At 53.7% G+C, this 15,738-nt stretch overlaps 1 protein-coding gene across 1 annotated transcript; it reads left to right on the forward strand.

Moving 5' to 3' along the window:
- Positions 1-1,262: 1,262 nt before the first annotated feature.
- LOC124079362 (ubiquitin-conjugating enzyme E2 variant 1-like) lies at positions 1,263-4,089 on the forward strand. Its single transcript, XM_058572644.1, has 2 exons — positions 1,263-1,281; positions 3,716-4,089. Exons 1-2 carry the CDS (start codon positions 1,263-1,265, stop codon positions 4,072-4,074), a joined length of 378 nt encoding a protein of 125 aa, XP_058428627.1. The 3' UTR covers positions 4,075-4,089.
- Positions 4,090-15,738: the final 11,649 nt, after the last annotated feature.

Consider the following 15,738-nt stretch of genomic DNA (forward strand, 5'->3'; position numbering starts at 1 on the left):
GGGCAGAATTGGGGCTACAGGCCTTGGGAGTGTCCCTGCCTCGTGAGTGGCACCTGCTCCTCTTCAGTGTGTACATGTGGCTTTAAGTCCTTCAAATTAAGAGATAAATATAAATACACACATGTACTTTTTGTTCTGCTTGTAAAAGTAATCATTTTCACTGTAAATTTTTCAAACAGTACATAAATACGATATGTCCTTTTCCAGTTTGTTGAGAATTTTTTTATGAATCACACACACATATCTATGTATATGTGTATATGGAAAATATTTTAAACAAAATGGTAGAAAATATGTTTCCAAATTGCCTTTTTCAGTTAATATTATATTTTGTTGTTGTATTTGATACTGAGGATCGAACCCTGGGGCACTTAATCACTGAGCCACATCCCCAGCCCTTTTCTTTCTTTCTTTTTAAAATATTTTTTAGGTCTCAATGGACCTTTGTTTTATTTATTTATATGTGGTGTTGAGAATCAAACCCAGTGCCTCACACATTCTAGGCAAGTGCTCTACCACTGAGCCACAACCCTACAACCCAGCCCTCCTCAGCCCTTTTCTGTATTTTCTTTAGAGACAGGATCTTGCTAAGATGCCGAGGCTGGCTTTGAACTCGTGATTCTCTTGCCTCAGGCTTCCAAACCCCTGGGATTGCAGGCGTGTGCCACTGCACCCAGTTAATACTATAGTACTATGTTTTGGACATTTAAATAACGCCAATACCTGGGCTGGAGATGTAGCTCAGTGGTAGAGCACTTGCCTAGCAGGCATGAGGCTGGGATTCCATCCCAGACACTACAAAATAAAAAAATAAGAGTCAACTCGTACAAATAGCCTTGTTTCTTTCATTCATTCATGTGTTCCTTCATTCCTTTATTCTGGTGTTTTGGCTTGAACCCAGGACTCATGCGTGCTAAGCACGTGCTTTGCCACTGAGCTCCAGCCCCCACCTCATTTCTTGTAAAGGCTTCATAATAACGAGGCTCTAACTTGACTATTCAGCTGGCCTGTGATGGATACCTCGGTGGTTTCCGGTTTTCACACCTTAAGTGATAGCACAGTGAGTGTCCCTGCACCTGATCTCTGCACTTGTGAAGGATCTGTGGGATGAATCCCAGGGAAGTGGGGTTGCTGGGTGCAAGGTGAGAAGGTTTTTCATTTGAATAGATATTTCCCTATTGTCACCTAGACAGCCACTACTGCCATCAGAGGATTTCGTCCCTTTTTTGAGCTCTTTAGGCCTGGTCATCACCTTCGTGAGCATGTCTCCAACACATGGGGGTGGGTGGCTGGATGGGCCCCTACATAGTCCCAGGCATCTCTGCTCACCCACTCCCATTGCTGAAATGCTGTGGCTCTTGGTGGCGGGGTGGGAGGCTGCAGCAGAATCCAACTTAGGCTTCTGGAGCTTCTGCAGGTGGGGCCAGAGAGGATACCGATGCTTCACTCTCTTACCTTTCTTGTTAGTCTTCCATTTCTAAGGGCCCCTTATACAGTAAGAGGCCATAGACCTGTGTGGAATCAAGCAACTTATTACTGTGGGATCTTAGGCAATCACTCTGGCTTTCTGAGCTCTGGTTTCATTATCTGTAAGTAGAGATAATAGCGGTGCTTGCTGTCCAGATACAGTGGAGATCAGACACTGTAAAGTTTTAGTGCCTATCTGACAATTTTATCCCAAGTTTTTTGGGCCCCGTTTCATTGTCATTGTTTCTGTTGGTTTTCAGTCATGGGGTCATATTCACTTGTATGCCTAGTTTGTTTGTTTGTTTGTTTGTTTTGTGTGTGTATGTGTTTATTTTATTTTATTTTATTTTTATTTTTATTATTATTTTTGCTATGTGTTGGAAATTGTATTTTTTGGGGGAATACCAGGGATTGAACTCAGGGGCATTTGACTACTGAGCCACATCCCCAGCTCTATTTTGTATTTTATTTAGAGTTTGGGTCTCACTCAGTTGCTTAACACCTCGCTTTTTTGCTGAGGCTGGCTTTGAGTTCACAATCCCCTTGTCTCAGCCTTCCAAGCTGCTGGGATTATAGGCATGAGCCACCACACCTGGCTGGATATTGTATTTTAATAATTACTTGCTGGAAAATTTTGAGGCCTGGGAGGATAGATTTTTATATGCTTCTGCAATAGACTAGGATGACCTAAATCCAAATTTAACAACTGTGGTTCCATGAACTTTGAGCTTTATAGGCCTATCTAAAGGAACCATAGGCCTATCTAAAGGAAAAATCCGTCAGGGTATAGGTGGCCATACCTGTAATCCTAGTGACTAGGGAGACTGAGGCAGGAGGGCCACCAGTTCAAGGTCAGCCTTACCAACTCAGAAAGAGCCTATCTCCAAATTAAAAATAAATAAATAGAGATTAAAAGGGCTGGGGATGGGCTGGGCGCTGTGGCACATGCCTGTAATCCCAGTGTCTCAGAGGACTGAAGCATAAGGGTCACCAGTTCAAAGCCAGCCTCGACAATTTAGCAAGGGTGCTAAGCAACTCAGTGAGACCCTGTCTCTAAATAAAATACAAAATAGGGCGGGGACGTGGCTCAGTAGTCCAGTGCCCCTGAGTTCAATCCCCAGTACCCTCAACATAAGGTCCTTGCTTAGCATCTGGAGGGCCATCTTAAGTGACAGCAGCCATTTTAAGGAAAAAATTTCACTTTCCCACCCAAGGAAGGGCCTTTCTGAGAAAGGCTCACCATTCCCTCATACCAACCCCCAACCCCTAACTGTCCTCATCAGGACCCGCTCGGCTCTGATTCCTGAGCCTGCCCCATAGAAGTCCCGGCACCCAAGCCTTTTGGCCTCTCTCTTTATTTGTCAGCTCTGACAGACTCTCCTGGGTATCTCTGCCTGGTCTCCCGTTCCTGGCTTTCCCTTCACCCCTCCCCCCCAAAACAGGGCTGGGGATGTAGCTTAGTGGAAGAATGGCCCTGGGTTCAGTCCCCAGTATGGGGAGTGGGGGACAATAAAGCTAATTTCCCAACTTTCTTCAGAATAAACACCTTGAAGGCGGAAGCATCGGGCTTTATCTCCCTGAGCCGGGTTGGCTGGTTTCTCTTTTTCTCTTGGAGATTAAACCCAGGGTCTCTGGCTTGCTGGGAGAGTTGATCTATTTTTTTTTTAATATTTATTTTTTTAGTTTTAGGTAGACACAGTATCTTTATTTTTATTTATTTGTTTATTTATTTTAATTTGTTTTAATTAGTTATACATGACAGTAAAATGACTTTGATATATCATTCATTTGAATCAGATGGGATATAATTTCTCATTTTCTGAGTGTACAGGTTGCAGAATCTCTTTATTTTACATTTATGTGGCGTTGAGGATCAAACCCAGTGCCTCACGCATGCTAGGCGAGCACGCTACCACTGAGCCACAACCCCAGCCCAGAGTTGATATTTTTAATATTTAATAAAAAAACTTTTTTCCACTCAGCATTTTGGTTGTCCCAAGTGGGAAGAGGGTCTGAGTCACTTAATCCATCGTCATGGGAAGTGCAGGCCTCACTGAATGGTCACCTGTTTGAAGCGTTTAGCCCAGTTCCTCCCATGGTTGGTGATACATCCAAACCTTCAGGAGAAGAAACTAAAGTTCCTAACTTATGACAAGACAGAAGAGAGGCTTTCTGTGACCAACCAACCCAGAGCCACAGCAGGGTCATAAAGCCTCTGTGCCCACTTAGTCCTCCCCACGTCTCTAAGCTCCCACCCATAATTACTTCTGTGATAGCAGCTTTGAAAATCTCAGTCGGGACAGCGACGCAAGATGGCAGCCACCACGGGCTCGGACAATTTATGAAAACCGAATATACAGCCTTAAAATAGAATGTGGACCTAAATACCCAGAAGCACCCCCCTTTGTAAGATTTGTAACAAAAATTAATATGAATGGAGTTAATAGTTCTAATGGAGTGGTGGACCCAAGAGCCATATCAGTGCTAGCAAAGTGGCAGAATTCATATAGCATCAAAGTTGTTCTGCAAGAGCTGCAGCGCTTAATGCTGTCTAAAGAGAATATGAAACTCCCCCAACCTCCAGAAGGACAGTGTTACAGCAATTAATCAAAAGCAACGCCACCAGCCCTCCCCCCAGTCTTCATTCTCCACCCTAGTAAATTTTCTAGATGCGTCTTGTAGACCTCAAAATACTGGAAAGGAAGCTCCCATTTGAAGGCAATTTATCTTAAGATACTGTAAATGATACTAATTTCTTGTCCATTTGAAATATATAAGTCGTGCTATAACAAATCAAAAAAAAAAAAAAAAAAGAAAATCTCAGTCGGAGCTGGGCATGAGGGAGCATGCCTGTAATGCTGGCTGCTTTGGAGGCAGGAGGATCACAACTCAAGGACAGCCTGGACATTTAATGAGACCCTCTCTCAAAAGAAAAACAAAAAGGCTTAGGGATGAGGCTGAGTGGCACAGCACCCCCGAGTCCAATCCGAGACCACATCCCTTCTCCGTTCACTCCAAATAAAGGTCAAAGTCCTCACTGGCCCTGGTGCCCTCACCTCTAACTGAATTTTGTCCTTGCATATTCTGCTACAGTCACTTGGGCCTCCTGTTTCCTCTCTTTTATTGATCGATTGATTGATTGTGGGTACCAGGGATTAAACTCAGGGGCACTCGACCACTGAGCCACATCCCCAGCCCTATTTTGTATTTAATTAAAAAATATATATATATATATATAAAATATATTATAATATTTTATATATATATATATATATATATATTTTTTTTTAATTTGTAGCTGGACCCAATACTCTCTCTTCATTTGTGCCACAGTCTGGCTGGGCACAAAATAACCGAGCCGCCACAAAGCCTTGTAGGTTCAAACAGCAACTCTTTATTCCCCGAACTCTCACCGGCACTCTACACACACTTCCCGGGAACACACTCCCTCCACCGGGCTCCGTGCGCCAATTCTCTCGGAACCCCACGAGAACTCAACGGGAACTCCAAAGTAGCGGGTGCCCGAGGCAGCAGGATCCGCCCTAATCCCGGAGCCGCCCTATTCCAGGGTCACCTTCCAACCATTCCCTCTAGCAAAATGCCAGGCGTCATTCCGACTAAACTGTGGCTCTCAACACATTTATTTATATGTGGTGCTGGGGTTTGAACCCAAGGCCTCGCACATGCTAGGCGAGGGCTCTACCACTGAGCCACAGCCCCCTATTTTGTATTTTATTTAGAAACAGGGTCTTAGCGCCTTGCCTTTGCTGAGGCTGGCTTTGAATTCATGAGCCTCCTGCCTCAGCCTCCTGAGCTGCTGGGATTACGGGCATGTGCCACAGTGCTGGCTCTTATTTTATTTTTTGTATGTTTCCTTCTTTAGGGTGACCAAAACTCACCCTGGTTTTCTAACTGAAATCCTGTGTTCTGGAACTCCTATTGGTCCAGGGCAGACTGCAACAGTCGGTCATCTTCATTCAAACACAACATACAGCTCTGCCTCGGGGCCTTTGCACACGCTGATTTTGCAGCTTGCGGTGCTTATCCCAGATATATGCCTGGCTGGCTCCCTCATGTCATTCCAGGCTCTGCCAAAGTCACCTCTCTCAGAGAAGCAATATCTAGAATAATGTGCAAGCACACGTGCACACAAAGACCCATTCTGTCCCTCTAACCCCTTTATATCCCTTGAGGTATATAAATGAACAGGACCCAGGCAGAACCTCTCAGAGTCTGGCCTGAGGCCGTGGGGGCCGCCTGCATTGCAATGCCAAGACCGGCTGAGGCCCAGCAGCTGCCTTGCCCAGAAACTGCCTCCACAGGCTGTACCTGTGTCCTGGGCTTGAGGCAAGGAGGGGCCCTTGACTTCTGTGGGCCGACAGGAAGACAAGGCCTATCTGAGATCCTGGGTCTCTCCTGGGCAGATCTGGGGGACAGCGAGGACAGTTTCCAACCAGCAGGGCCAGTGCACCAGCAGTGAGGATGTTTGAAATCCCAGCTGGCCTAAGTCTGGACAGTCTCTTCCCTGCTTGGGAGCCTGGCTCAGAAGCCTTTGTTCCTTGGACGGCTTGGCCTCCCGAGGCCCAGGCTCTCAGTCTGTCTGGCCAGGTTTGAAAGTCTGCATGGGCTGGGGATGTGGCTCAAGCGGTAGCGTGCTCACCTGGCATGCGTGCGGCCCGGGTTCGATCCTCAGCACCACATACCAACAAAGATGTTGTGTCCGCCGAAAACTAAAAATTCTCTCTCTCTCTCTTTTAAAAAAAAAAGAAAGTCTGCGTGGCTGGAAGCTGGCAGCGAGCCTGGGACATGGCCCTCCTGGGGAGCAGGCCCCACTCTCCTCCTCTCCTCCACCCCAAGCTGAGGGCTCTCTGGTGCCCAAGGATTTCTCCCCAGTGCTGGGTCTTCGATCTTCCAGGGGAAGCGGCCAGACCGGGCCAGGCCAGTGTCCAGGCCCGCGAGATGCCCTCTGGCCAGAGTCCTCCCTGGAGGTCACAGGAGCCCTGCTACCTTCACCCACAAGGGTGGGGCAGAGCCCAGTTGGACCGAGCCTTGAGGAACCTGAAGGTCAGCCCAGCAAGAGACATTAACTGTGAACAGATTCAAGTTCAAATCAACAAGCATCAGCTCCAGGCCAGACTGGTCCCCGGCCCCACTTTCAGGAGAGCAGGAAGCCAGCTGCGTTCCTGGGGCTCCTGCACCAGATGGAGCAAGCACAACCCTCTTCACCATCATCTGGAGTAGATCAGACCCCAAGGACTTCCTGGGACTGGTGGGAGGAGCCATCGCCTCCACTCAGGGGCCCTCTATCACTAAGCCACATCCCCAAATCTTTTATATATATATATATATATATATATATTTCTTTTTTTTTTAAGTTGTCAATAGGGGCTGGGGATGTGGCTCAAGCGGTAGCGCGCTCACCTGGCGTGCATGCAGCCCGGGTTCCATCCTCAGCACCACATACAAAGATGTTGTGTCTGCCGAAAACTAAAAAATAAATATTAAAAAATTCTCTCTCTCTCTCTCTCTCTCTTTAAAAAAAATAAGTTGTCAATGGACCTTTTTTTAAATTTATTTATATGCAGTTCTAAGAATCTAACCCAGTGGTTCACATATGCCAGGCAAGTGCTCTACCACTGAGCTACAACCCCAGCCCACCCAAACCTTTTTTTATTTTTTATTTTAAAATAGCATCTTGTTAAGTTGCAGAGACTGGCCTCAAGCTTGTGATCCTCTTGTCTCGGCCTCCTGAACAGCTAGGATTGCTGGTGTGCGCCACCACACCTGGCTAGGAGCAGGTTTTAAACCAAAGCTGAGATGTTTTCAGATTTGCATTCTGACCTTGCTGTGATTATTGTCTGTTGTCCTTGGAGCCTCCACCATGTGTGTCCTTGAGTGTAAAGGTCGCCCTTCTGTATTAAACCACTCAATTCCCAGCATCACTCTGAGGTGGCCTTGTGAGTACCTCTACTGTACAGATAAGGAAACTGAGGCCCAGGGAGGTTAAGCAACTTGCCCAAGGGGGTGTAGCCAAGGGAGGTGGGGTTTGAGCCCAGGTGATCTGCCTGGTTCTGGAGTGGACAAGAGTGAGGCTAGGGTAGTGGTAGCCTGAACCTGGGCCAGGGCAGGCCAGCAGCTGGAGTGGAACTATTCTGGAAGCACAGTCAGCCTGCCCCAGGCTACACCTGTCCCCAGGCTACACCTGTCCCCAGGCTGCAGTGGGTGGATGGGTGGGTGACAATGGTCAGGCCAGCCCTGGACAGTGACTGCCTGCCTGCCCTACTGCCTCTGGGGAGACTCCTGGTCTGAGGGGTCTGTTGTACAGCTGCCCAACCCCCATGCCCAGTCAGGTGGTCAGGAGGGGTCCAACTTCCTTGAAGCCCTTGGCCAGTGGACTCAAAGGCCAGGAAGTTTCTTGAAGCCTGAAGTGTCCCCAGAGTCCAAGGCAGGGGTGCACCCAGGGAAGGGAGGAGCCACCTGAGCCTCTGAGGCCTCCAGGATCAGGGAAGTGAGCAGGGAGGGGCAGGAAGGTGCCGCAGTCTGGCTGGGCACAAATGCCGCAGTCTGGCTGGGCACACAATCACGAGCCACCACACAGCTTGTAGATTCAAACAGCAACTCTTTATTCCCGAACTCACACCAGCCGTCTACAATCACGTTCTGGGGAAATCCAACGTTCTCTGCCCAAATCCACGTTCTCTGCCCAAATCCACGTTCTCTGCCCAAATCCACCTCCACTGGGCTTCTGTCTCCCAAAATATACTGTCTGAATCCCGTGAGAACTCAAGGGGAACTCAGGCAGCAGGATACGCCCTATTCCCAGCAGGAATAATCTTAAACCTTAAACCTGGAACCTAAACTGGGAACGCCCTAAACACGATTATCTTAAAACCGGGAACACCCTAATCTGCCTTGGTCCTTGAGCAAGGTCACTTACATTCAATGTCACTGCAACATGTCAGCAACATGGGGTACGCTGGCAAGGAAATTGTCATACCTACTTGGCTAATGGCTCCCAGCAGGAAGGGCCATTGGCTGAGCCTGGGGTGGACCCTGCAGCTCTGTAGACCTCCAGCCACTGAGGTAAATTGGATGGGCCACCCACTGTGTGGTCCCAGCTCAGTTTCCTCCTCTGTAAAATGGGGACAGTCCTGAGACACCTGACCGGGCAATGAGAAACGAGGCCCCCACCTGGAGCAGAGGAAGCCTGAGGATCTGAGAGGGGGGCCTCATTCCTGCACTGCCCAGATACCTCTGCCACCACAAGCTGCCTAACTGCAGTGCCCTGTCACCCCCTCCAGCTGACCTGCGCAGTCTCTAGGTCCCTCTGAGCCTCAGCTTCCTGGTCTATGGGATGGGGTGATAGGCTCCCAACTAAAGGAACATTAGGCAAGTTAAAGGAGATGCCACTCAAAGGCTTTTGTTCCAAGGACTGATTTGGCAAATATAGTATCCCTGGCATGTGCCCAGCTAGGAGTCAAGAAAGAGGACAGGGACAGGGGTTGTGGCTCAGTGGAAGAGCACTTGCCTCGTGTGTGTGAGGCACTGGGTTCGATCCTCAGCACCACATAAAAATAAAAAAATAAAGGTATTGTGTCCAACTACAACTCAAAAAATATTTTAAAAAAGAGTGGAAATGATGTTTAAAAGAAAGAAAGAAAGAGGACAGACAGGGTCTCTGGCCCAGCAGGAACCCCTGCTTCTGAGGGCACACACAGTGGGACTGTTCCGGAGCAGAAGGCTGGCCGCCTGGCCTGGCTCTGGCTCCCTACCTGTAGGACCCTCATCCGCTCCTCTCCCAACGGGGGGTGCTGGGCCACATGGTCACACCCTGCAGTGTGGGGTGCCACCTGGGGCACTGCGGTTAGGCAGCTTGTGGTGCCCACTCCAGAAGTTCAGAGAAGCCCCGCCCAGACCTGCCAGCCTGGGTCTTGTGGCCCCTGCACTCCACCCCACCTGCCTCAGTTCCGGGGTTGGCAGAGGTATCTGGGCAGTGCAGGAATGAGGCCCCCTCTCAGATCCTCAGGCTTCCTCTGCTCCAGGTGGGGGCCTCGTTTCTCATTACCTTGGTCAGGTGTCTCAGGACTGTCCCCATTTTACAGAGGAGGAAACTGAGTGCGTCAGTGACCGTGCTCCGAGGTGGCATTTGCTGCCCTCTGTCTGTCCACCCTCAACAACATCCAGGGCTAGAATGGGCCTTTTGGAGGCTGGAAGGAGGCTGTTGGAGGGGAGGGGATGGGGCCGGGCCGGGAATGGTTGAGGCTGCAGGGAAGGGCTGGCTCAAGGCCAGGCGGGGTGGCCAGGTTTCTACCTGTGTTTTCCAAACTGAGGAGCCCACAAGCTGACTGAGGCCTGAGGCCCATGCATCTGAATGAATTTGGAGGGGAGGGCTCTGCTCTCGACCCCTCCTGCAGGTGCCAAGCCTGGGCACACTGCCTGCTGGATGGAGTTGGCCTCTGCCCACCCAGACTCTACCAGGGTCACCAGCGAGTCAGTCCTGGAGTGCCCTTGGCACAGGTCTCCAGAATGTAGAGGTGGATTCCACTCTTTACCTGGAGCTGGGGGTCTGTTTGGGGTCCTGCGGGGGCCTGGCCAAAGGGACGGAGGCAGGAGAGCCAGAGGCGGGTGGCTGGTATATAAGAGGGCTCTGGCAGGACACCATTCCTACAGCTCTGCAGCCTGGCCTGGGGCACTCACGGCCAGCAGCCTGTGGAGCAGACTCTCACGCCAGCTGGGCGGCTGGCGCTGGGCATGGCCCCCGCCAACACTCAGGTAGCTGGCTCTTCTGAGCTGCCCTGGAGGTCCAGACAGGCTTCCTCAGACACTGAGAGGGGGAGGATGGCATGTGGCCACCTGCCCCTGGAGGTTTCAGGGGACCACAAACAGTCAATGGGCCTTGCCTAGGAAGGTGGAGCCGCTTGATAAGATGCCAGGACCCCCACCAGTCTTCACCGCCTCCTGGTGAGACTTTGCCTTCTGCCAGTCTCCTTTCAAAGCCCTGTTCAGGGTCTCGCAGAGCTGACGTGAGGGGGCTGTCAACCACTTCACAGATGCAGAATCTGAGGCTTCAAGACCCATCAGCAAGGCTACCCAGTTAGTGGGGCAGAGGCAGAGTTCTGAGCCAGTTCTTACCCTGAGCGGAGCTGCCCTGAGGGGCCTGGGGCCTAGCACAGTGGGAAAGGGGCCATCCAGATGGCTGAAAGGAGAAAGGACGTCCCGGGGGCCCTGGCTTGTGAGCCCAGGCAGGACGGGGGCCAGGGCCAAGGTCTCTCCTCAGTGGAAGCTTTCTGGGAGACAGCGGGTGTGGCGGCTGTTGGCCAGCTCGTGCCACCTGCTCCTCTTCCTCTTCTGGTTCCTTAGTCGGCAGGATCCTGCCGTGCCCTCACTAGGCACTTCTGCTTTCAAGGAAGCAGCTGTGGTTGGCAGAGGACCCAACCCCTCCTCATGTCCCAACCGTTGCCAGGAACTGGAAGAGGCAGCCCCTGTCTCCGGCTCCCCCAGGCTGGCCCATGTTCAGTGGAAATAAGAGGCAACCCCTGGGGTCTCCCTGCTGGGGCGAGGCCTCCAGCCCCCGAAGGACAGCCCCAGGGGCAGGCATGAGCCAGTTGGTCCCTGTCCCCTGGGATCTTCCCTCCCAGAGCCTGTGGGCTTCCAGAGGACTGGAGTCGGAGAGGCAGGACAGGGCTGCAGGAGGACAGCCTTCTAGCCCGCAGCCGCCGCCACTCTCTGGCCTCCATCTCCCCAGCTGTATTCTGATGAGACCCAAGATGTACTTGAGAGTGGGTGAGGGCCAGTTCTGGAGTGTGACAGGCACTGGGATACAGCCATGGCTTCCCCTTGCCCTAGCACTGTGTGGCCTGGGACAAATTTCAGGTCTGTGTCCTTATTGTCTCTGTCTTTGTCACAGGGATGACAGAGGAGAGGATTAAATGAGACATGTATACAGTGGTCAGTGTGGCCTCTGGCCCTGCAGAGCACAATTGTCAGTATTACCAGGCCAGGGACAGCAGAAGCAAGACAAGCCCCAACCCAGCCATCAGAAGGATACAGAGCTACCCCACATCAGTCAGCAGCCCCCCCCCCCGCAGGGTCCACTGCCTCTCCTGAGGACCACTGAGGCTCTGTCCTTGAGCACTGCTGGGGGAGCCAGCTCTGACCCACAGAGGCTGCCTGCTGCCCTCCCAGGTGGGGAGGCTCCTTCTTGGATGGGACGAGAGCAGGAGACGGAGGCAGCAGGGAGGTGGGAGGAGGAGGCATGTTCGGAGACAGAAAATTAGGGGGTGAGGTTGCCAGCATGGTGAGACTGGGGCTCTCAGATCTGAGTGTGGCCTGCCCCCCCTTCTCCGCAGCACCGAGCACTCCAGGGGGCCTGCTCCCAGGAGGCTCCAGGATCTGAACCCAAACGGGCCCCTGGGAGTCGGGCCTTCTCAGGGGTGCTCCTTGTGTTCACGCCAAAGCTGAGGAGACACTGGAAGAAACCTTGGCCCTCACCGGGGTGGGGCTGCTCTGGGATTGGTTGTCCTGAAATCATAACCTGGTGTGGCTCCTGCCACACAAAGTGGGGTCTGGTTGGGTGACGCCCCCCTTTCTGCAGCCCTGGCCTCTGCTGGCAGTGGATGGCAGGCAGTGGGTGGTCTCGTTCCCCAAGCCTCAGTCTGACCCTCCACGCTGAACACAAGCTTGGGTACCCTGACCTTCCGTGGGCTCCCAGGGAGCTGTGCTGGTCCTTCCTGGCCCTGTGCCGCTGGAGGTGGGGGTAGCAGGCATATGGTTCCAGTTACCCCAGACGCCTCCTGGCACCTCGTCCCTCAGCTGGGGGTGCACAGGCTGCCTAGATGGCCATCCTGCCAACGTAGCCCCCACCACAGCCCTGCGGTGACCCAGGTGTCTGGTCAGAGGGGTGCTGGCTCTGTTCTGCTCTGCCCCTACCTAGGCTGGGGTAGAGGGTAGACGGCTGGAGATTCACCCACTGAGTCATACAGAAGAGGCTGGCAACAGGGCAGAGGCTGGTGGGAGCTCAGGGCAGGGCACTCTTGGCCCCATCAAGTCTGGATTTCCAAGGGGCCATTCCACTGCTCTCTGAGCCCTTGGCCTTCCTCCCTAGGTGGCTCTCCGGTTCCTCAAGCCACCTTTGAAGTGAGATGGTCCTGGGTCCAAACGTGAGCTCTATCCTTAAGCTGAACCTCAGTGTCCTCCTCTGCCACCAGAACACTGTTCCCCTCCAGGGGACAGCCACAATGATTGGGCAGGGCAAAGGTCACTTGGAATAGATGTAGGAGTCTCTGCACCCAAGACCTAGTATAGGCTCTCGGTTGTTATTTTCAGCTTGAAAAATGTGTGATTTTCCCAAGACCCCGTGCATAGATGGGGCAGTGGCTGGCTGGCTTCCATTTCTCTCACCATTTTTATTTTGTGGATGGCTCTGTAACCCCAGCCCTTCGGCCTTTCCCCAGCCTTTTCTGCCCTCAAATCCACTGTGGAGGATGCACAGAGGCTCCCTAACAAGGCCAGAGTCCCTTTGCCCAGGCTCAGCCCACCTAGGGTTTCATGCATGGCACCACCATTGGCGTGGGTGACAGTCTGAGGAGAGAGGCAGAGAGGTGGGCAACCTGGTGAAGAGGGGCCAGCCCAGAGAGGGTGAGAGCCAGGCCTCCCAGGCAGCTGGAAGGAAAGACCTGGCCAGAAGCTCCTGCCCCCTGACCCCCTGAAAGCTCCCCTTGGGGACTTGTCTGAGCTTCCTGGCAAGGAGCTGGACGCTGCCTGGGGGCATCCCCCGGCACCCTACAGGTGCTTCCATTCCTCACTGAGAGACCTGTGGGCCAGCTGGGGCTGACAGGTCAGAGGTCAGGGGAGGGAGCTGGAATTGCTCCTGGGGCAGCACATTTTTCTCCTCTGAAAACTTATCTTAGCAAAATGACCACGAAACAATCGCACTCTTTTCCTGGCTTGTGCTGTCCCCAGACGACCAGCCCATCTCCTCAGCGGGGGCTCCAAGGGGGCCGGGAAGGCGAAATTTATAAAATGTCTGTGGGAGGGGAAGAAAGGCGCTTTGTGTGGGGCAGGGGCCCTGGTCATTGGTCAGCTGCAAGGCCCCCGGCCGCTCCCAGAATGCTCCCCTCCCTGGGGAGGGCTGTGCTGGCCTGCCCGAGGCCAGCTCCAGTGGTCCCCGTGGCCCCTCCACGGCCCAGCACTTGCTGCTTCCGGCCTCAGGGACTCAGGTCCCTGGGGCCAGCCAGCCTCGGAGGGTGCAGGTCAGGCAGGGAGTCCCTGGCCTCAGCATGTTTCTCTACTGGAGGAAGCGGGGTGCCTATGAGCTGGAGGCCCTGCCTGGCGACCTGGCTGAGCTGGAGCTAGGGGCCGTGGAGCGTTTCTCCTGGAGCTCCACCCTGGACATCATCGAGGACCTCGGGGGTAGGTGCGGGTCACATCCCAGGAGGACTTCCAAGAGGCTCTGGCAGTCCCTCTGGCCAGAGCTGCAGCCCACTCACCACGCTCATGTCGCTGGGATGGTACAAGCTCTCCCAGTGGCCAGAGCCCCTCCTGGAAGCTGCTGCTGAGGGGAGAGGGGCCCCAGCGTGAAGACCCCGAGGGCAGAGGGCAGCCCAAGGAGCTCTCCTTCCTTGAGGTGGTCTGACTGGGCCTGTGGCCCTGCCCTGGGCTTGGGACTAGCAGCTGGAGGACACTGGCAACAGTGGCCAGCTCTGGGGCTCGGGACTGGACTCTGCCTCTGCCCACCCCACCTCCGAGATCAGACCACAGGGTTCTCTCAGGGCTATGTGGTGGGAAGAGCCCTTCTGGAATGTTCAGAGTCCAGCCTCAGGGCGTGGGGCATTTCTGCTATTATCTGCATTTTACAGATGAAGAAAGTAGGCATGGTGACACTGAGCCCCTCATAGGGAAGGCAGGGCAAGGCTGTGGGGGGCCTGGGGTCAGATTCTACCCCAGCTGTTCCCAGGACAGTGTGAAGAAAACGGGGATAATGTTTGCACCATTCTCAGGAGGGGCTGAGGGCACTCCCTCCAGAGCTCCCTGGGAGTCCAGCTCCCTGTCTGACCAGACAGGGGCAGAGAGGAGGGGCCTGCTCCAGGCCAGCTGTGATCGTCACTGCTGCTGAGCCTGGTTCAGCTGAGCGGCACTGGCCCCGGCTGTGGGCCTGGTGGTTGGCACTGCTCTGGGACAGTGAGGGGAACCCAGCCTGGCCCGCGGAGGCTGAGCAGAGTGACCACCAGGTCACAGCACCTGGGCCTGGCCTTGGCTCCCTTCTCCGAGGGCCTCCTGCTAAGGCTGGGCGCTGGCCTCCAGGCTGCAAGCCCAGAGGAGCAGGAGCCTCTCCAGGATGGAGCTTCCCCAGCCTGATGTAGGCCCTTCCCCAAACCCAGAGGCCTGTGGCCACCCCGAGAGGGGGTGAGAGTGATTGTTAGGCCTGAAGTCCACGCTGCAAGTGGGAGGGGGTCCCCAGACCAAGTAGGGGTGGTCTGGTCAGGGAGATGGGAAATGCTGCTTCCAGAATGGAGAATGGAGAACAACAGGCGCCTTTGTTTGGACTCACCCCTGGCTGTGGTGGACTGGGGATGTGGCTGCTTGCAGGGAGGGACAGGCGCGGTGCCCACTGGGACCCTCCCAGCTTCAGGCACTGTTGGAGGTGTGTGCAGGAGAGCAGGGCTATGCAGGGCGTGGCACAGGGAGAGGGAGTGTGTGGCGGTGGGCCATGCCAAGGCAAAACTCCTCGCGTCCGTCCCTCGTCCAGAAAGCCACCTGGAGTGAGAGGTGGCCTGGGGCAGGTCCTGGGAACCCTGTCTGCTTATGCTACTTTGGCAGGTGCTTGCCTGCCCGAGGCAGGTAAGGTGGCAGGGGTTCCAACAGGGTCAGAGCCTTGCCTCAGTTCATTCAGCCCATCCCAGCTAAGGCCAGAGAGCCCCCTGGGAGCTGTGTCCCTTGTGCCCCCCAGAACACTGCACTCCCCTGGGGTGGAGGTTGCAGTCTGCAGAGCCCCCCTCCCCACAACTGTCCTCTTTATTTTCTGCCTGGGAATCCTCACCACTGCTGATGTAGCCTGGAGTTACCTCTGTGAAGCCCCATCCCTTCTGCCTCTGGGGTTCCACAGTGACTGCCATCTTTGGCTCTGGGGCCCCTTGGATCACACGTGCCCGGCCTGCGGAGTGGGCTCTTTAAGCCCTGGCTCCCGGAATCTTCATGCCCACCCTCCGAGGCAGGGCCTTCTTGGTGTCCCCTTTATTCTGGCAAAGTTTGGTAGGAGGGTGAATGGTGACA

The sequence above is a fragment of the Marmota monax genome, unplaced genomic scaffold (assembly GCF_021218885.2).
Source record: "Marmota monax isolate L192 unplaced genomic scaffold, Marmota_monax_Labrador192_F-V1.1 WCK01_AAM20220418_F8-fsc00080, whole genome shotgun sequence".
NCBI classification, from domain to species: Eukaryota; Metazoa; Chordata; class Mammalia; order Rodentia; family Sciuridae; genus Marmota; species Marmota monax.